The sequence below is a fragment of the Triticum aestivum genome, chromosome 7B, assembly GCF_018294505.1.
Source record: "Triticum aestivum cultivar Chinese Spring chromosome 7B, IWGSC CS RefSeq v2.1, whole genome shotgun sequence".
NCBI classification, from domain to species: domain Eukaryota; kingdom Viridiplantae; phylum Streptophyta; class Magnoliopsida; order Poales; family Poaceae; genus Triticum; species Triticum aestivum.
Genome location: NC_057813.1, coordinates 701,067,946 through 701,088,432, shown reverse-complemented (window position 1 = coordinate 701,088,432; position 20,487 = coordinate 701,067,946). Strand labels below are relative to the sequence as shown.

Here is a 20,487-nt window from a genome sequence, read left to right as displayed (position 1 = left end):
TTGTGAGAAACTTGTATTTCCAAAGAAGTGAGTGGGAGCACTATGGAATTTCTGATGAGTATATGTTGTTGACATATTGTTGATCAGAAATGATGTAGAATTTCTAGAAAGCATATAGGGTTATTTAAAAAGTGTTTTTTCAATGGAAAACCTGGATTAGGCTACTTGAACAATAAGCATCAAGATCTATAAGATAGATCAAAATGCTTAATAATACTTTCAAATGAGCACATACCTTGACATGATCTTGAAGGTGTTTAAGATGGATCAGTCAAAGAAGGAGTTCTTGCCTGAGTTGTAAGGTATGAAGTTAAGAGTCAAAGCTCGACCACGGCAGAAGAGAGACAAAGGACGAAGGCCGTCCCCTACGCTTCAGACGTAGGCTCTATAGTATGCTATGTTGCGTACCTCACCGGAAGTGTGCCTTGCCATGAATCAGTCAAGGGGTACAAGAATGATCCAGGAACCGATCATTGGACAGCGGTCAAAATTATCCTTAGAAGAAATAAGGACATGTTTCTCGATTATGGAGGTGATAAAGAGTTCGGCGTAAAGGGTTACGTCGATGCAAACTTTAACACCTATCCGAATGACTCTGAGTAGCAAACCGGATACGTATAGTGGAGCAACCATTTGGAATAGCTCCAAGTGGAGCGTGGAAGCAGCATTTACAATATGACATAGAGAATTGTGAAGTACATACAGATCTGAATGTTGCAGACCCATTGACTAAAACCTCTCTCACAAGCAAAACATGATCAAACTCTAGAACTCATTAAGACTTAATCACATGGTGATGTGAACTAGTTTAAGACACTAGTAGACTCTTTGGATGTTGGTCACATGGCGATGTGACCTATCAGTGTTGATCACATGGCGATGTGAACTAAATTATTGACTCTAGTGCAAGTGGAAGACTGTTGGAAATATGCCCTAGAGGCAATAATAAATTAGTTATTATCATATTTCCTTGTTCATGATAATCGTTTATTATCCATGCTATAATTGTATTGAAAGAAAACTCAGATACATGTGTGGATACATAGACAACACCATGTCCCTAGTAAGCCTCTGTTGACTAGCTCGTTGATCAATAGATGGTTACGGTTTCCTGACCATGGACATTGGATGTCGTTGATAACGGGATCACATCATTAGGAGAATGATGTGATGGACAAGACCCAATCCTAAGCCTAGCACAAAGATCGTAGTTCGTATGCTAAAGCTTTTCTAATGTCAAGTATCATTTCCTTAGACCATGAGATTGTGCAACTCCCGGATACCGTAGGAATGCTTTGGGTGTACCAAACGTCACAACGTAACTGGGTGGCTATAAAGGTGCACTACAGGTATCTCCGAAAGTGTCTGTTGGGTTGGCACGAATCGAGACTGGGATTTGTCACTCCGGTTAACGGAGAGGTATCTCTGGGCCCACTCGGTAGGACATCATCATAATGTGCACAATGTGAACAAGGGGTTGATCACGGGATGATGTGTTACGGAACGAGTAAAGAGACTTGCTGGTAACGAGATTGAACAAGGTATCGGGATACCGACGATCGAATCTCGGGCAAGTACAATACCGCTAGACAAAGGGAATTGTATACGGGATCAATTGAGTCCTTGACATCGTGGTTCATCCGATGAGATCATCGTGGAACATGTGGGAGCCAACATGGGTATCTAGATCCCGCTGTTGGTTATTGACCGAAGAACGTCTCGGTCATGTCTGCATGGTTCCCGAACCCGTAGGGTCTACACACTTAAGGTTCGATGACGCTAGGGTTATAAAGGAAGTTTGTATGTGGTTATTGAATGTTGTTCGGAGTCCCGGATGAGATCCCGGACGTTACGAGGAGTTCCGGAATGGTCCGGAGGTAAAGATTTATATATGGGAAGTCCTGTTTTGGTCACCGAAAAAGTTTCGGGTTTTTCCGGTAATGTACCGGGACCACCGGGAGGGTCCCGGGGGTCCACCAAGTAGGGCCACCAACCCCGGAGGGCTGCATGGGCCAAGTGTGGGAGGGAACCAGCCCTAGGTGGGCTGGTGCGCCCCCCACAAGGGGCCCAAGGCGCAAGGGAGAGTGGGAGGGGGCAAACCCTAGGGCAGATGGGCCCTAAGGCCCACCCCAGGCACGCCTCCCCTCTCTCCCCCTCTGGCCGCCGCCCAGATGGCATCTGGGGGCTGCCACCACCCTTTGGGAGGGAACCCTAAAGGGGGCGCAGCCCCCTCCCCTCCCCCTATAAATACTTGAGGCTTGGGGGCTACCCAACACATGAGTTTCTCCCTCTATTGGCGCAGCCCTACCTCTCCTACTCCTCCTCTCCCGCAGTGCTTGGCGAAGCCCTACAGGATTGCCACGCTCCTCCACCACCACCACGCCGTTGTGCTGCTGCTGGATGGAGTCTTCCTCAACCTCTCCCTCTCTCCTTGCTGGAACAAGGCGTGGGAGACGTCACCGGGCTGTACGTGTGTTGAACGCGGAGGTGCCGTCCGTTCGGCACTAGGATCTCCGGTGATTTGGATCATGACGAGTACGACTCCTTCAACCCCGTTCTCTTGAACGCTTCCGCTTAGCGATCTATAAGGGTATGTAGATGCACTCTCCTTCCCCTCGTTGCTGGTTTCTCCTTAGATAGATCTTGGTGACACGTAGGAAAATTTTGATTTTCTGCTACGATCCCCAACAGAGGCCCCCTCAACCCTAGCCAGCACCAGCCTTAGGCCGACCTCACTGGCTGTCGGCACCGGTGGCGGCACTCGTCTCGCCAAAGGCTAAGGGTTGAGGAGGCATGCAACGACGGTGCATCGGGGCGGAGATGCATAATGGCGGACGCATGCGGATGGTGGGATGTGGAGGGCAAGGCATTGTGGTGGCGGCACTCGGGGTGGGCGGATCGAGCGAGGCCGGTCTTCGGCGGCACCACTCAAGGCGTTGCTGCCATGGTGGGTGGCGGCAGCAGTGGGCCGTTTTGGGCCGATCTGGGCCGGCGGGTTGCGGCGGCCGCTGCGTGCTTTGGCCAGACAGCTTGCTCTCCGCGGGAAGCGGCGGCACGGGTCTTTTTTGGCCTGATCTCCACCGGATCCAGCAAGGTTGGTGGCGTTTTGGTTCGTCTTCTCCTCTACAACCGGCTGGTGGCGTGGGGGCTACTGGCTCGGCTTGAATAAAGGTAGTTGGTCTTGTTGGTCTTCAAGTTTCAATTTGTCGATCTGCTTCATGCTGGCCTCCTTGATCTGGACGCCGACGAGTTCCGGTCTTCCTCTCGGAGATCTCAGCTATTGGCGCATGGCACTACTGAAATTTTAGATCGGAATTGATCCGTTCGGGCGCCCCCTTATCTTCGGCTAGAGAGGCTTCATGAGGGCATGGCACGAAGCTCTGCTATCTTGCCGATGCCATGTGACACGTCTAAGTATAGATTTCCATGCATTGACAGTGGTGAAGAAAGTCATGACGGCTGTGATGCAAGGCTTGTAATGGCGGAGAGGAGTTTTGGCTAAGATGAAGACTTGTGGCACAGGTTTTTCCTGTGTGTCGGGTGTTGAGTACTTGCAGCAGCGTCCTTCGCAGCATGGGCTGGCGTCACAGGTGGAAAGCATTTTGGTGTCGCTCTCGAGCACTGAGCCTCGATTTACTGGGTGAAAGCCCAATAAAACTCAAGATCCTTGATCGCGCGACGATAATGCTTGTGCATTTTTTTCCTTTCTTGGAGACGTCACTTTTGGAGAACCTCTTTTGCGGTTCGAGTGTTGTCTTTGGTTGTGGTTAGAGTGTTGTTGTTGCGAGTGTTTCATCACTGCAACGGGGTCTTTGTTTTTATATTTCTCTATTTTATATTTTGTTCTTGGTTGTGTTCATCCTGAATGTCTTTCGATATCTTATAGGTGCATAGGCTGGATGTAATTGGTATCTTCGCAATATAAATATACTCTCTTTTTGGAAAAATAAGAAAAATAGACTTACAGTCGCTTGGGTTACTATCTTAACGTTGAAAGACGTATTTTCAAGTACAGTAAAACCAGGAGTAAATTATGTTAAACTTTAGTACTGCCTAAAGTTCTATCATTATTGGAGCATCTCCAATAGATAATGCAAATTTGAAGATATAATTTACATCTCTAAAAAGTGTTTTTATATCTCCAAAAAGAGCCAACTCCAACCGATGATGTATATTGGAGATGTAAAATGCAACTCCAATAGATGATGTAAAATGGAGATGTAAAAAACCCGCGGTTGCAGTACAGCCACTTTATAGCCGATGTACAACCGCATTTCAACATTGGAATAGCAATTTGCGTCAAATTTCTATCAACACAAGTGCATCATCATTCATAGTTTGAAGTCCTACAATCAAAAGTGCATTGTCTCAAACAAAGTTCATGGTCCAACAAATTAAAATGCACATAAACATCAAAAGCACTCAATTTTCATCCTCTCCATTGTCACTAGTGACATTGACGGCGGTGGTATGATCATCGTCAATGGCTTCTTTGTCGATGTTTTGATCATCATCGACATTTTTTTTTACCTTTGGGACATTTTGTTAAATACGTTGGATGCGGTGGCCGTCGGCGTGACCATGTCATCCTCCATGGCCGACGGTGGTGGAGGAGGGCCTCTTGGGCCGGAGGAGGAAGCCACGGCCGCCGGCGGAAGAAGCCAATCGCCCCTCACAGCCGCGTCCGGCTTCAAAATTTGGTCGGCCGAGGTTGGTTCGCCGCTGGGTTGCGCCACCTCACCGTCGGCCGCTTCATGCCTCCATCGCATGACTTGGCGGCCTATTGCTTCTTTGCAGGCGGCTCCGGCACGACAACGACCGGCCAAGGTGGGGCAAATCTGATGCGGCAACATGGTGGCGGCGGCACGGAGGCGGAGGCCGAATTGGGGACCGTGGTCACGCCGACGGCGGCTACGGCGAGGTGGGTCAGACCAGCGGTGGTGGTACCGGAGAAAATGCGGGTTCATCGGCGTCGGCCATGGCGGCGGCAGGCGACGAGCGGGCGGCAGGCGGAAGCCGAATGAAGGCAGTTGGACAGTTGGCACTCAACCAACCGTTTTACATCTCCTGAAGGTGAATATGTGTTTGCATCTCAACGTGTTGTATTTTACATCTCCGGGAGGCTATGATGTTCTTTCTTTTTTGGCATCTACATCATCTGTTGGAGGCGGGTTTTTAGGCTTCGAAGATGCAAAAATTAGTTATTTTTAATATCTACATCATCTATTGGAGATTCTCTTGAGATACTGAATGTTGTGGGGACCTTTTTTTTAGTTTATATGTGCACCTCATAGTCGTATATATATACTCTAGCTTTTTTTACATGATCGCAAAGTTCACGCCATTTAATTTTGCGATCTCAAATGCTTGGCGTTAGCTTTTTGCTAATTTTTTTTGGCCAACCTTTAGGTATTTTCAGGTTGTTGGTGAACCAAGCATGTTCAACCCATAAGATATTGGTTGTGTATAGAATGATGGCGATGTAAGTCATCCAATTGCTTGTGGATTGATGAAAGACTTTTCCCCTGTGATACCCTATGTTTTTTCTCCGTTCAATCAACATTCGTAGCCCACAAAATATATGCTAGAAACTATCAAACACTTGCACCCTTTTTTGTCCCGCAAAATATGTGCTTATCAAACAATCACGAATTTTTTTGGGATATAAACAATACATTTGCCAAAATGTCGGCTTTCAACACTTCTCTAGTTATTTTAATTTTTTGAACAAATTGAAACATGTGATATTGTCTGCAGGTGTTTACAAAGGGAGTAATTTATTTGATTTTGGTTTGGTTCGTCAAGGAGTAATTTATTTGATTTTGGTTTGGTTGGGGTGCGTCAGCCCAGGCTATAGTGCAACGCCCGGATAACGCTCGAGGGCTGAGCAGCAAGCCACTGAACCCTTCCCCACAAAAAATTAACTTAATATCTCATGGATCCGTAGATCCACGTATCAGATATTAAACTGATAAGAACAGATACTACACTTGATCTTAGCCAAGAGGCCGAGAAAGGTATGGTTTAAACCGTGGCCGTGTGTCCCCTTTTATTGCACTACGAACCGCCTTCGCTCAAGTGCAAAGCGGTACGGGACTATTCCACCGACGAGTCAATTGCGTTCGTTTCTTTGCTCGGCCGAAGAGATTCGCGGGGTAGCCTTGGCTCTGCGCCTGCTGCGCCTCCTACCGTTTGGGCTATTCCAACAAGCCCGTGAACAAGGTCGCGGCCCACAGGCATCGATGGCCCAGTTTGTTTCAGCTTGGACAAACTGGGCTGCTGCTTCTAATTGGCGCAGCAGACTAGACGAGAATTTTTTTTCTCCTAAAAAAATAGCCGAGATTTCTCTTCTCCTAAAAAACAGAGGTTCCCAAATTTCTCAATAAGAAAATAACTGAGATTCCCAATTCCCAGAGTAACTTTGTTTTCTTTCAGACAACAATCTGAGGTTCAGATGATATATAAAAAAAACTGATGTGAGATTCGTACCACGTGCCAACGACTGTGTGCTGTAAGTAAACAAGTAGCAAAGCACCCTCGTCCCTCTCTCACATGGAAGGAGTCCAATCTAAGATCCAATTAAAACCTGAAGATCCAACCAGTGAAAAAAAAGGATGCACGCTGGCTAGACACGGAAGACTGAAGCAACACCCCTCAACAAAAAAAATGACTTTTCTCAAACAAAAAAAAAAGACTGAAGCAAAAATATGCAGCGTCGACACAATGCCAACATACCGTTTTCCTGCTTGTGAACCGTCGCAACCAGTGTCCACATTCTTTACACATTGCCACTTCAAAGGATCTGCCAGTCGACGCGTACTGCCAGCAGTAATATGCTTGTTTAGTTGCTGAAAACATACATGGTTAGTCACCAAATTCCAACTTTCGGTTAGCCAATGAGGTAAAAGTCCACTCTTGTTGAGTGACGCCTCATAAGGTGCAGTGTCGCTGTCGGGCAATAACAAATGAGATAGCAATCTGGGAAGATCCAGGGTGGATGTGCATAAGAATGGGTACCACCAGACAGATTTGCCCTTAAATTTATGTTGGCAGTTGAGAACTAGAATGTCATTCTCAAATCTATGGAAGGCCACCTTCCAGCTACTTGCTCCCCAGAAAGGGTTATCCTGATTACATGTGTATGATGGGTTCGCAACTAACCACGAGGATGCTGGTCGCGCGAAAGGAAGAGGAACAAATGCGTGTAGATACCCGTTATTTTTCTATACAACTCTGAAATCCTGATTTGTAAATAATCAAATGGACGGGGTTTTGTTATCTTTCGTCTTTACGGATTTACATGGGATGTTGAGTTCAAAATCCATGAGAACTAAAATTCTTCGTGGTGAATAAGTTTGATTTCTAGGCCAGTAAACTTGGGAGTGCCAAACTAAGAATGACCAAAGTCGACCAGGGAGACGTTCCCCGATATTTTGTGAAGTAACTGGATGACTGAACCATTTCAGTACTATCTTCACATGACTCATATCACAGGGTGAAAAATAATACAGTATGTACCTTAAGAGAAGAAGGAGGCTAAGCTTTCAAGCATTAAGAGCAAAAAGGTACAAGTAATCAGGTGGTTAGCCATTAGTTGGTATAGTACTTTATGTAGCCATTTTCTTAAGCAAAAAAGTGCGGGCTATTGAACTGCTACAATGCAGACTTCTCATCGCCCAATTTTGACAGGCTTCCTACCACTCACACCAAACAGTGCACAGATTCTACTCTAAGATTACCAACATCAAGTTCAGGACAAGTAAATGTCAGTTCAGATCGCATTAGCAAGACCAGGTGAGTGATGCGTCCAGTCCAACGAAGCCCTTTCAAGGGAGCATAATGGCCCGATTGACTCTGAGATTCTAAAGCAGCAGTTGCAACCCGGGCAGAATGGACTAGGCACTGAAAAGTGACAATGCCAACTCAATACAAAAAGGAGCAGAAAAGCACATATGATCATCAAAAGCTTGGATCCATCATAAAAAGATGGCTATGGACACTCCACAGTAGCCCAACACGAGGTTTTTCCCAGGAGAGCACCAGGATCCAGGCCCCCCCTGTAAAGCACTAGAATTCTAAGCTTGCCCAGAAGTGATGCCTGAAGAGGCACCGGCACCAAAGGCAGACATCCCCTACCACATGGTTGCTCAACTCAGACCATCTATTTAGTACCAAATCATGCTGAAAAAGCGCCTATGATTGCGCATGTGACTAAGAGTGCAAGACAGTTCTTGTCAACTGTCAATTTAAGATTTGCCATCACCTTTTTCTTTCCTCCACGGAGAGCTTTTTATACATAATTATTAGCAAGTGACAAAGGCGTAGACTAGAACGTGTACCGGACGGAACGATAAACATATCTCAGGGCACAAGTTAGGTGGTTAACAGAACCCTTTGCATCTAAGCAAGAACCTAAAACTGACTCACCGAACTTTCTTCCGGGATTTGAAATGGAACCCACCAGGTGGGGACGGCGAGAACTCTAGCGGGAGGTGAGGCGGCTCTCCCTCTCCGGAGAGCAACCGGAGCAGCTCTTCGCTTGTTGGTCGGCGAGCGGGGGACCTCTGTATGCAGAGGAGCGCGACGGTGATGCAGAGCAGCGCCTCCTCCTGGTTTACATCTTTCAAGGCCGGGTCGACGAGATCGATAAGGCGGCTCACACGTGCGAGGTGCTTTGCCCAGGATATGAGGCTCGCCTTCTCGAACTCCGACATGGGCGAGGCCGACACTTGCAATGGCCGGCGGCCAGAGATAAGAACCAGTAGCAGGACACCGTAGCTATAGATGTCGCATCTCTCGGACAAAGGACCACCACCACCGTACTCTGGAGCAACATAACACACGGTGCCACGCATGCTCGGCGTGCTGCTCACCGCGCCTCCGCTCTTGGGCACGAAGTCCCCACTTGCCCAATCACGGCTGCTTCTTGCGCCATTGACCCACCAGTTGATGCTCCCATTGACATTGCCACTGCCATTGCCATTGCTGGCGCTGCTGCTGCTTCTTCGGCTCCAGCTCTTCACCATACTCCACTTGGACCGCCCCTTGCCATCCAAGTCGTCATCGATATCACGCTCCCACCATTGCAGCCCGGCCTGCTGGCTCCTGGATTTGGCAAGCGCCCTGCGTTTCTGCTTCTTTGCAAGCTCATCGGTGTACTCCTCGCGCCACCACTCACGTGCTCTGCGCTTTTGCTTCTTCCTCTCTGTCCCTGGGTTGGTTGCAGCTGCCCCTGCAATCCAATCATTTTTGGGGCGCTCCTTCTTGATCTCTGATCTGATCCACTCCATCACATAATCCTTTACACCGCCATGGCTGGGTCCGGCATTGTCCTGCCGCCACCACCAGTCGCTCCCGGTCCCCGACGCGCCACCGGTGCGTGAACCGACACCATTGCAGCTCCGGCTGTTCAGACCACTGTCGAGACTGGTCTGGTCAAACCCGGAAGTGGATGCAGCCTCGTCCGGCGACGGCAGCGTGAAGCCGCCGCCGCCGCCGTCGTCAACCTCCGGCGACTTGGGGGCGACGTTACCTTCCCCATCGACCGTCGTGGTGACCGTGCTCTCCGCCACAACAGAGACGTCATCGTCGCACCCCCCATCGAGAGCATTCTCATTCGCATCAGTCCCCTCCGCAATCGTGCCGCTCTCCAGCTTGTCGTCCGGGTCGGGGTCGGAGTTGACGCGGGCGAGGCCGAAGTCGGCGAGCCGGGCGCGGAGGCCGGCGTCGAGCAGGACGTTGCTGGGCTTGACGTCCCCGTGCACGACGGGCGGCTTGAGCACGCAGTGGAGGTAGTGGAGCGCGGCGGCGACGTCGCGCGCCACGGCGAGCCGGCGCGGCCACCCGGCCACCAGCTCGGGGCAGCGGCGGCCGAGCAGCGCGTCCTGCAGGGAGCCGCCGGGCATGAGGTCGTAGACCAGCATCATCCGGCGCGCCCGCCCCTCCCCCCGCCTCGGCATCGAGTAGGCGAACGGGAGCAGTATGGAGGAGTCGCGCGCCGACGCCGGCTTGCCCTCGTCGTCCGCGGTGGCGGCAGGGGAAGACGCCGCCTTTTCGGCCGCGGCGCGGATGTGGGAGGCGACGGCGATCTCGTTGTGGAACTCGCGCTCGCCCTGGAGCGACCCGGCGGCGTCCATGACCTTGACGGCGACCGGGCGGCCGCACCCGCCGCCCGCGCCGCGGGGAGGCGGGAGGACCCCGCGGAAGACGGGGCCGAAGCCGCCCTGCCCGAGCTTGCCCCCCGCCGCGAATGCCCCCGTGGCGCGCCGCAGCTTGCGGTACGACAGCCGCTCCATCGCCCCGTCTTTCCCCTCCTTGGCCTCCTTCCGGCGCGCCCGCCTTCGGCGGAGCCAGAGCAGCAGCAGGGCCAGCGCCATGGCGACGGCTACGAGCGCGCCGGCGGCCGCCGAGGCGGCGACGGCCGCGGAGTGGAGGCGGCGGAGCTGGCGGTCGTGGGCGTGGGCGTGGGCGTGCGGGGCGGGGAGGGGGGCGGGGGAAGAGGGCAACGGGAGCTGGCGGGAGGGCATCGGCGGGGGCGGGGGCGTAAAGCGGGGCGCCTTTCTTGATCTTCCGATCCCACCATGGGGGTTGGGGGCTTGGTCGCCGGGCCGGAAGTCTTCGGCGGACGGAGATATTATTTTCTGGCTCGGTTTGGGTTTGGGTTTGGTTTAGTTTCTGTTTGGGGGGTGGCGGAGCGGAAGGAAGTCTGTGATGGCGAGATGCGCTGTCGCTCTCTCTTAACTCTCAACCACTCTCCAGCGATTGCGGTGACCCAACGGAAGCCCCGCGACCTGGCTCTCCGTGCTTCTACCGCTTCGGGCTTGCGCGCGACGCCCGCCCACGTGCGTCCATGGCGGCCCCATTGGCCTCGCGAAAGATGATCCAAGTGTACCCTAATTTACCCCTCAAAAATAAATGCACCCTAATTTATTTATTTATTTTTTGCTGAAACCGACAAGTGGGGCCGGAGCTATTCCAATGCATTACATGAACATTAAGAGAGTTGTCCGGTTAACTGTAGCATAAAGTCGGGTGCACTCCCCACTCCCACCCCCAACCAAGGCAGCATAGGCACAGGCACAAATTCAATGCGCACCGCCATGAAAAAACCTTGCACACAACAACATTGTCATCACCTATCACGCCACATGACGTGATCACCGACCTCGAAACAGATGATTCCGAGCAAAGAACCCCCAAAGAGTAGCATCGAGATTCACAAAAAAAAAGTAGCATCGAGATCGGGCGACACAACCATTGCGAATGAGCGCCAGCATGGTAACAATGCAACATAGATTTTAGCAAAGACGTCATATAGTTGTTACATGAGACGTTTGGTACTAATCCTAGCCTTATTGGGAGGCATGTACACCAGTAGATTATGAGTGGGAATTAGCACAAGCTTGGTATCGATACTGGTAAAGGGCCTTGGAACAGTGCCTTCAATGGTGAAAACGATACAGAGATGTCGATGTTGCAAAGTCCGGGAGAGGCCCCATGTATGAGACTTCCCACATAGCGCCTAGGAGAGTGCAAGAAGGAGTAATGCGTCGACGCCTCCGTGAGGTGAACGATGGAGCTAAGTTTCACCCAGGCTACAAATTAAACTTCTATCGGTCTAGGAGTAATCGACCCAAATCAATGAACCATCTCACAGTTCCATCAGCAAGCCCCGCATGTCGTCGAGCACTACTGTGTCACCATCTTCAATTGATGCTATCCGGTGATCCACCACCTTAAGGACCATGTGATAAGCATTGAGCGTCGCCATGCATCGGGCACCGCCATGCCACGCCACTCTGGATCAAGGAACAGAATCATGGCAATTGTTGTGTACACCCTCTATCCCCGCCACATCACCAAAATCAACACAACTCGTACCGCATGGAGGAACCACCATCGATCCACTTCCTCATGCGGCAGCCCCGCCGTCGCCATGGCATGCAACACCTACACACAAAGCTTCCGCACCTTCAAGATCTGCCCGCCTCGCGAAGCCAACCCGTCCTAATCGAGCACGCGAACATCATGTCGTCGGCCGCCAAAAAATATGTGCTTCGGAAGAGACCCTGTCATCGCGGTCCATCATTGAGGAATTCGTCGGTCGACATCCTCCGACGACAAAAAGGGAATGAGGGGGATATTACGGTGGGCGAGGGAGCAATGGTGGCGGCTAGAGTTTCACCTCTCGAGTCACCCATGGCAGCCACGTGGGACTTAGGTGCAAAAAAAGACGATCCTAAGTACGAGATTATCTCCTTGCAATAAAAAACTTAAAGTTCCAACCCATCTTTTCTTTAGGGTGGAAAAAGAATCTTCTGAGAACGGGCGTAGACCCGTTTGCTGGGCGCCTGGGTTGGTAGCCAGCCCACCCATGTTCGAGCCTCAGCTCTAGCGCATGGTGCTTGCGGAGTTTTCTCCTATAAAAAGAGGCCAACAAGGGTTAGCCCTGGGTTGATCTCATTTTTTTTTAGAAAAAATTCTTCTCGGAGTTGTGGAAGGTAAGCTTTAATTTATATTTTTACCTATGGTCTTCGAAAAAAATAATTTTGCCATGGAGATTAATTACCAACAAACCCCGCATGCTTTCTCCCCTCGAAGAAAATAAATTTTTCATGGAGATTAATCACCGTTTCAGAATATAAGGTGTGTTGATTTCCGTCCAAGTCAACCATTTGAAAGTTTGATCAAGATTATAGAATAAAAATAACAGCATCTATAATACCTAATAGATACAAAATGGAACTTCTTTTCGTGATGAATGAAATGCTATAAATTTTGTATTGTGGATATTGATATTATTTTATAAGAATTTGGTCAAACATGCACACATTTGACTTTTGGAAAAATAAATACACCTTGTATGAAGGAATGGAGGTAGTAGTAGATAGCCAAGGCCATCATGCTTAGTTCCATGGGGCGGCTAGTGATGTGGGAATCGTACTTTTGTCCAGAAGTATATTCTTTTCTTCATGGACAAAGTGAGATTCAATTGGATCTGTCGCGAGCTTGTAGGTTCACGTGCCAAAGGGCTGCTCTTTCCAAGCATGGTACCATCGGGAAGATCCAAACAAAAGCCCGAGTAAAACTACTGTCAAGTAGTGGCAGATAAATCCATCCGTCGCCTTATAATATATGCACAGTCAAAGAATCGATGCACGCTGGATCGGAACGAAGAAAAACCAGAGCAGAAATCTGCACATGTTGCGAGCTTGGCAGGTTCAAACTCTGAGATGGAACGAAAGAGTTAGGGTAAAAAAATGGTGAGCCGCTGTAGAACCAGTGGCGGTGAGGGGAGGCGCGAGTACAGAAAAGAGGCTGCGGCCGGAGGCAGAAATGACATATTTGGTCTGAAGACAAAATCAAATCACAAACTGATCTGGTCACAAATTTTTTTTACTCTGCTTACCCTTTGAAGTGGCGCCCGACAGCTAGGCGCCGCACCTTACAGTGCAGCGCCTCTGTCTTAGGCGTCGCACCTCCTGCCAGCGTGGCAGCCCAAGGCCAGGTGCGGCCCCACACACAGCTGTGCAGCGCCTAAGCCCTAGGCGCCACACTTAATGTGCAACGCCTAGCCCCGAGGCGCTGCACAGTGACTTAAGCGCATCGGCCCAGCCCGACCAGGCAGTTCTTCCCCCTCTCCGCTCTCTGGACAGAGAGCAGCGGCGGCGCCCCATCGAATCCCCCCCGCCCCTCAACCCTCTCAGATCTGAAGATTTGATCCGTGGATTCAATCTTCAATCCATCCTACTAGGTATACTCCTCCGTTCCCTTTCTTTTCCTCCGTAAATTTGTTGCCATTTTAGAGATTTGTCCAAGTTTTGATGGAACCCTTGATTTGCTTGATTTAGGATGTGTAGTCATAGTGGTAGTACCGTAGTGTTGTTGATTAGTTCACAATATATGATTCTTGTTAGTGAAACCCTAGATTGTTTAGTTTTTTTAGATATATATGAGATGCCTATTTTTATAGATAACTATGAGATGTTGAGTTTTGTAGACATATATGAGATGTTTGTTTAGATATATATTAGATGTTGGGCTTATTTGAAATATGAGATGTTGAGTTTATTTGAACACATATGACATATTCATTGTGTGAGAAGGAGATGTTGAGATTCTTATAGTTGAACACATACTAGATGTTTAGTGTATACCGATATTTGAGATGAAGATGAACTCATATATGTTTATTGTTTGAAATTGGTAAGGATGGTTTGGCTTCTGGACGATGACTACGACACGAAACACCGGGCCTACATGATGCGCGAGAAGGAGAAGGTAATAATAGATGTTTAGTGTATACCGATATTTGAGATGAAGATGAACTCATATATGTTTATTGTTTGAAATTGGTAAGGATGGTTTGGCTTCTGGACGATGACTACGACACGAAACACCGGGCCTACATGATGCGCGAGAAGGAGAAGGTAATAATAGATGTTTAGTGTATACCGATATTTGAGATGAAGATGAACTCATATATGTTTATTGTTTGAAATTGGTAAGGATGGTTTGGCTTCTGGACGATGACTACGACACGAAACACCGGGCCTACATGATGCGCGAGAAGGAGAAGGTAATAACTAGTAATCTAAATATTTTACAAATTTGTCTTTAGTTGAAATTTGCATGCCCTAAGATTTGTCATTACTTGTTTTTTTGCAGAAGCTTGAACCTCTAAAGATTCAGTATCACGGGGTCTCTGGTCCTGCCATGCCTTACGATGAGCGGTACACACCGTACATCAAGCAGGCAGGACTACTCCCGTGGATTCAGTTGGTCAGCCGGTCCACGCCAAATCTGAACGCTCCATTGGTGTCCGCTCTTGTTGATCAGTGGAGGCTGGAGACACACAGGTTCCATCTTCGGACTGGGGAGATGACCGTCACGCTCGAGGATGTCTCGTTGATCACAGGTCTTGCTATCGGCGGGAGGCCTCTCTGTATGAGCACCGATTCTGATGGGTGGCGCGAGCAGATGATTGCTCTTATCGATATGGCTCCTACCGAGGCTGAGGCTGATGTAGAGGAGGGAGAAGAGAAGAAGAACAAGGAAAGAAAAGCAGCCGGAGCTGCTTTCACGTGGATTCAAAATAACTTTGCGACGTGGCCTCCGGATGCCACTGATGATGTGATCCTGACACATGCTTGTGTGTATATGTGGTACGTTGTGTCGAGGACTTTGTTTCCTGACTCCATTAGCAAGAACGCTCCATGGATGTGGCTGAAGGCGTTGACCGTCTTCGATAGCAAATGGAGCTGGGCTTCAGCGACTCTTGCCTACTTGTATCGACACATAGTTGGTCTGTTTTGTGATCAACTCATTTCTTCATTAGCAATGCAAGCTTGCTGTCAAGTTAACATTGTTTTTCTTTCATATGCAGCTGGACGCTGCGTGTTGCAGGATCACAGATAGTGCAGGCACTGGTGGTAATCTACTTCTACTTTCTGTTTGGAGCTGGGAGCGTCTGCCTGTTGGACGCCCGAAGAGCGTCAGGTTTAATCCTTGGTATGAAGATGAACATGACGAATTACAGCGCCCCACTTGGGCTTACAAGTGGGATATGGTTTCCGAGATGACGAATGATGTCAATCTCATGTACCAAAAGTACATTGCCGAGTTGGACACGATTACGCCTGAGCAGGTAAGGAGGTCATTACTTCAGTCCTTTCTCATGCTTGCTTGAAAAATAGTCATCAATTTTGCATTGTTGCCCTATTTCATAGGTGGTATGGCAGCCATATGGCGCGGGTGAGAGCTTGGGGTACACCGTGGAGTTCCGCTCAACCCGATGTGCTTGCGGGATAAGGATCTCTGGCTTATGCGGTGCCCACTGATATGCAACTGGGCGGTTAAGTTTCATTTGCCACATCGCGTGTATCGTCAGTTTGGTCTGTTCCAGCCTCACCCGCCGGATTGGGTGGACACGGACAAAGCACTTCATAGGTAAGAGAGAATTAGTCTGCGTTTGACTAAGCATCGGCACTCCTTTTGATTCTGCTAATGTTTGGTTTTGTACCACGCAGGTTGGACAGGAGAAGGCAGCGGGAGATAAAGGACTGGGACAAGCATCATGCTCCGTATGTTACCCGCTTCTAGCTTTGTGTGGAGCAAGCTCGTAGCACTGCACGCGCCCCGCTTCGTGAGCATAACCCACTTGCTTTTGATAACTACGTACGATGGTTTATTGAAACTACTCGAGTTGAGATATGTTGGAAATATGCCCTAGAGGTAATAATAAAATGGTTATTATTATATTTCCTTGTTTATGATAATTGTTTATTGTCCATGCTAGAATTGTATTGATAGGAAACTCAGATACATGTGTGGATACATAGACAACACCATGTCCCTAGTAAGCCTCTAGTTGACTAGCTCGTTGATCAATAGATGGTTACGGTTTCCTGACCATGGACATTGGATGTCGTTGATAATGGGATCACGTCATTAGGAGAATGATGTGATGGACAAGACCCAATCCTAAGCCTAGCACAAGATCGTGTAGTTTGTATGCTAAAACTTTTCTAAATGTCAAGTATCTTTTCCTTAGACCATGAGATTGTGCAACTCCCGAATACCGTAGGAATGCTTTGGGTGTGCCAAACGTCACAAAATAACTGGGTGACTATAAAGGTTCACTACGGGTATCTCCGAAAGTGTCTGTTGGGTTGGCACGAATCGAGACTGGGATTTGTCACTCCGTGTGACAAAGAGGTATCTCTGGGCCCACTCGGTAGGACATCATCATAATGTGCACAATGTGATCAAGGAGTTGATCGCGGGATGATGTGTTACGGAACGAGTAAAGAGACTTGCCGGTAACGAGATTGAACAAGGTATCGGGATACTGACGATCGAATCTCGGGCAAGTACTATACCGCTAGACAAAGGGAATTGTATACGGGATTGATTGAATCCTTGACATCGTGGTTCATCCGATGAGATCATCGTGGAACATGTGCGAGCCAACATGGGTATCCAGATCCCGCTGTTGGTTATTGGCCGGAGAGTTGTCTCGGTCATGTCTGCATGGTTCCCGAACCCGTAGGGCCTACACACTTAAGGTTCGATGATGCTAGGGTTATAAAGGAAGTTTGTATGTGGTTACCGAATGTTGTTCGGAGTCCTGGATGAGATCCCGGACGTCATGAGGAGTTCCATAATGGTCCGGAGGTAAAGATTTATATATGGGAAGTCCTGTTTTGGTCACCGGAAAAGTTTCGGGTGCTATCGGTAACGTACCGGGACCATCGGGAGGGTCCCGGGGGTCCACCAGGTGGGGCAACCGGCCCCAGAGGGCTGCGTGGGCCAAGTGTGGGAGGGGACCAGCCCCAGGTGGGCTGGTGCGCCAACCCCCACTAGGGCCCAAGGCGCCTAGGGTTGAAAACCCTAGGGGAGGGGGGCGCCTCCACCTTGCTTGGGGGGCAAGGCACCCCTCTTGGCCGCCGCCCCTCCCCTCTAGATGGGATCTGGAGGGGGCCTGCCCCCTCTCCCCTTCCCCTATAAATAGTGTGGGTTTTGGGGCTGCCAAACACATGAGTTTTCACCTCTCCTGGCGCAGCCCTACCCCTCTCCCTCCTCGTCTCTCGCAGTGCTTGGCGAAGCCCTGCTGGAGTGCCATGCTCCTCCATCACCACCACGCCGTTGTGCTGCTGCTGGACGGAGTCTTCCCAACCTCTCCCTCTCTCCTTGCTGGATCAAGGCGTGGGAGACGTCACCGGGCTGCATGTGTGTTGAACGCGAAGGCGCCGTTGTTCGGCACTTAGATCGGAATCAACCGCGATCTGAATCGCTACGAGTACGACTCCTTCATCCGCGTTCTTGTAACGCTTCCGCTTAGCGATCTACAAGGGTATGTAGATGCACTCCCCTCTCTCGTTGCTAGTCTCTCCATAGATAGATCTTGGTGACTCGTAGGAAAATTTTGAATTTCTGCTACGTTCCCCAACAGTGGCATCATGAGCTAGGTCTATGCGTAGATTCTATGCACGAGTAGAACACAAAGTAGTTGTGGGCGATGATTGTTTCAATTTTCTTATCGTTACTAGTCTTATCTTGATTAGGTGGCATTGTGGGATCAAGCGGCCCGGACCGACCTTACACGTACTCTTACGTGAGACATGTTCCACCGACTGACATGCACTTGTTGCATAAGCTGGCTAGAGGGTGCCAGTCTCTCCCACTTTAGTCGGATCAGATTCGACAAAAAGGGTCCTTATGAAGGGTAAATAGCAATTGGCATATCATGTTGTGGTTTTGCGTAGGTAAGAAACGTTCTTGCTAGAAACCCATAGCAGCCACGTAAAATATGCAAACAATAATTAGAGGACGTCTAACTTGTTTTTGCAGGGTATGCTATGTGATGTGATATGGCCAAGAAGGATGTGATGAATGAAATATATGTGATGTATGAGATTGATCATATTCTTGTAATAGGAATCACGACTTGCATGTCGATGAGTATGACAACCGGCAGGAGCCATAGGAGTTGTCTTTATTTATTGTATGACCTGCGTGTCACTGAATAACGCCATGTAATTACTTTACTTCATTGCTAAACCGTTAGCCATAGTAGTAGAAGTAATAGTTGGTGAGACAACTTTATGGAGACACAATGATGGAGATCATGATGATGGAGATCATGGTGTCATGCCGGTGACAATGATGATCATGGAGCCCCGAAGATGGAGATCAAAAGGAGCAAAATGATATTGGCCATATCATGTCACTTTTTGATTGCATGTGATGTTTATCATGTTTATGCATCTTATTTGCTTAGAACGAAGGTAGTAAATAAGATGATCCCTCATTGAAGTTTCAAGTAAGTGTTCCCCCTAACTGTGCACCGTTGCGAAAGTTCGTTGTTTCGAAGCACCACGTGATGATCGGGTGTGATAGATTCTAACGTTCACATACAACGGGTGTAAGCCAGATTTACACACGCGAAACACTTAGGTTGACTTGACGAGCCTAGCATGTACAGACATGGCATCGGAACACAAGAGACTGAAAGGTCGAGCATGAGTCGTATGGTAGATACGATCAACATGAAGATGTTCACTGATGATGACTAGTCCATCTCACGTGATGATCGGACACGGCCTAGTTGACTCGGATCATGTATCACTTAAGATGACTAGAGGGATGTCTGTCTGAGTGGGAGTTCATTAGATGAACTTAGTTATCCTAAACATAGTCAAAAGGTTTTTGCAAATTATGTCGTAGCTCGCGCTTTAGTTCTACTGTTTTAGATATGTTCCTAGGGAAAATTCAGTTGAAAGTTGATAGTAGCAATTATGCAGACTGGGTCCGTAAACTGAGGATTATCCTCATTGCTGCGTAGGAGGCTTATGTCCTTAATGCACCGCTCGGTGTGATGAACCTCGGACGTCGTTTGTGGATGTTGCAAACATCTGACATACACGTTTTGATGACTACGTGATAGTTCAGTGGGTAATGTTAAATGGTTTAGACTTGAGGCAGTGAAGACATTTTTGAAACGTCGCGAAACATATGAGATGTTCCAAGAGCTGAAATTGGGATTTCAGACTCGTGCCCACGTCAAGAGGTATAAGACCTTCGACGAGTTTCTTAGCCTACAAACTAAGGGAGAAAAGCTCAATCGTTGAGCTTGTGCTCAGATTGTCTGAGTACAACAATCACTTGAATCAAGTGGGAGTTAATCTTCCAGATGAGACAATGATGTTTCTCCAAAGTCATTGCCACCAAGCTGCTAGAGCTTCGTGATGAACTATAACATATCAGGGATAGATATGATGATCCTTGAAATATTCGTGATGTTTGACGCCGCGAAAGTAGAAATCAAGAAGGAGCATCAATTGTTGATGGTTAGTGAAACCACTAGTTTCAAGAAGGGCAAGGGAAAGAAGGAATACTTCATGAAACGGCAAATCAGTTGCTGCTCCAGTGAAGAAACCCAGGGTTGAACCCAAACCTGAGACTAAGTGCTTCTGTAATGAGGGAACAGTCACTGAAGCAGAACTACCCAAGATACTTGGTAGATGAGAAGGCTGGCAAGGTTGACAGAAGTATATTGGATATACATTGTATTAAATCTGTATTTTACTAGTACTCCTAGTAGCACCAGGGTATTAAGATACCAGTTCGGTTGCTAAGTGTTAGTGACTCGAAATAAAAGAGCTATGGAATAAACGGAGACTAGCTAAAGGTGAGATAACGATGTGTGTTGGAAGTGTTTCCAAAGGTTGATGTGATCAAGCATCGCTTGCTCCCTCTACCATCGAGATTGGTGTTAAACCTATATAATTGTTATTTGGTGTTTGCGTTGAGCATAGACATGATTGGATTATGTCTATCGCAATACGGTCATTCATTTAAGGAGAATAATGATTACTTTGTTTATTTGAATAATACCTTCAATGGTCTTGCACCTAAAATGAATGGTTTATTGAATCTCGATCATAGTGTTACACATGTTCATGCCAAAAGATATAAGATAGTGAT

The 20,487-nt window shown here is 48.5% G+C and overlaps 1 protein-coding gene and 1 non-coding gene across 2 annotated transcripts; both read right to left on the bottom strand.

The window, feature by feature from the left end:
- Positions 1-5,831: 5,831 nt before the first annotated feature.
- Positions 5,832-6,021, bottom strand: LOC123163259 (U2 spliceosomal RNA). The gene has a single exon (XR_006481820.1). It is a non-coding gene; the product is annotated as a U2 spliceosomal RNA (small nuclear RNA).
- A 2,210-nt stretch (positions 6,022-8,231) lies between these two features.
- On the bottom strand, positions 8,232-10,704 carry LOC123157308 (receptor-like serine/threonine-protein kinase At2g45590). The gene has a single exon (XM_044575564.1). It carries the CDS (start codon positions 10,524-10,526, stop codon positions 8,424-8,426), a length of 2,103 nt encoding a protein of 700 aa, XP_044431499.1. The 5' UTR covers positions 10,527-10,704; the 3' UTR covers positions 8,232-8,423.
- Positions 10,705-20,487: the final 9,783 nt, after the last annotated feature.

Bases quoted from the DNA above. Each gene is read 5' to 3' on its own strand.
- LOC123157308 (XM_044575564.1), bottom strand. From the start codon at position 10,526: ATGCCCTCCCGCCAGCTCCCGTTGCCCTCTTCCCCCGCCCCCCTCCCC.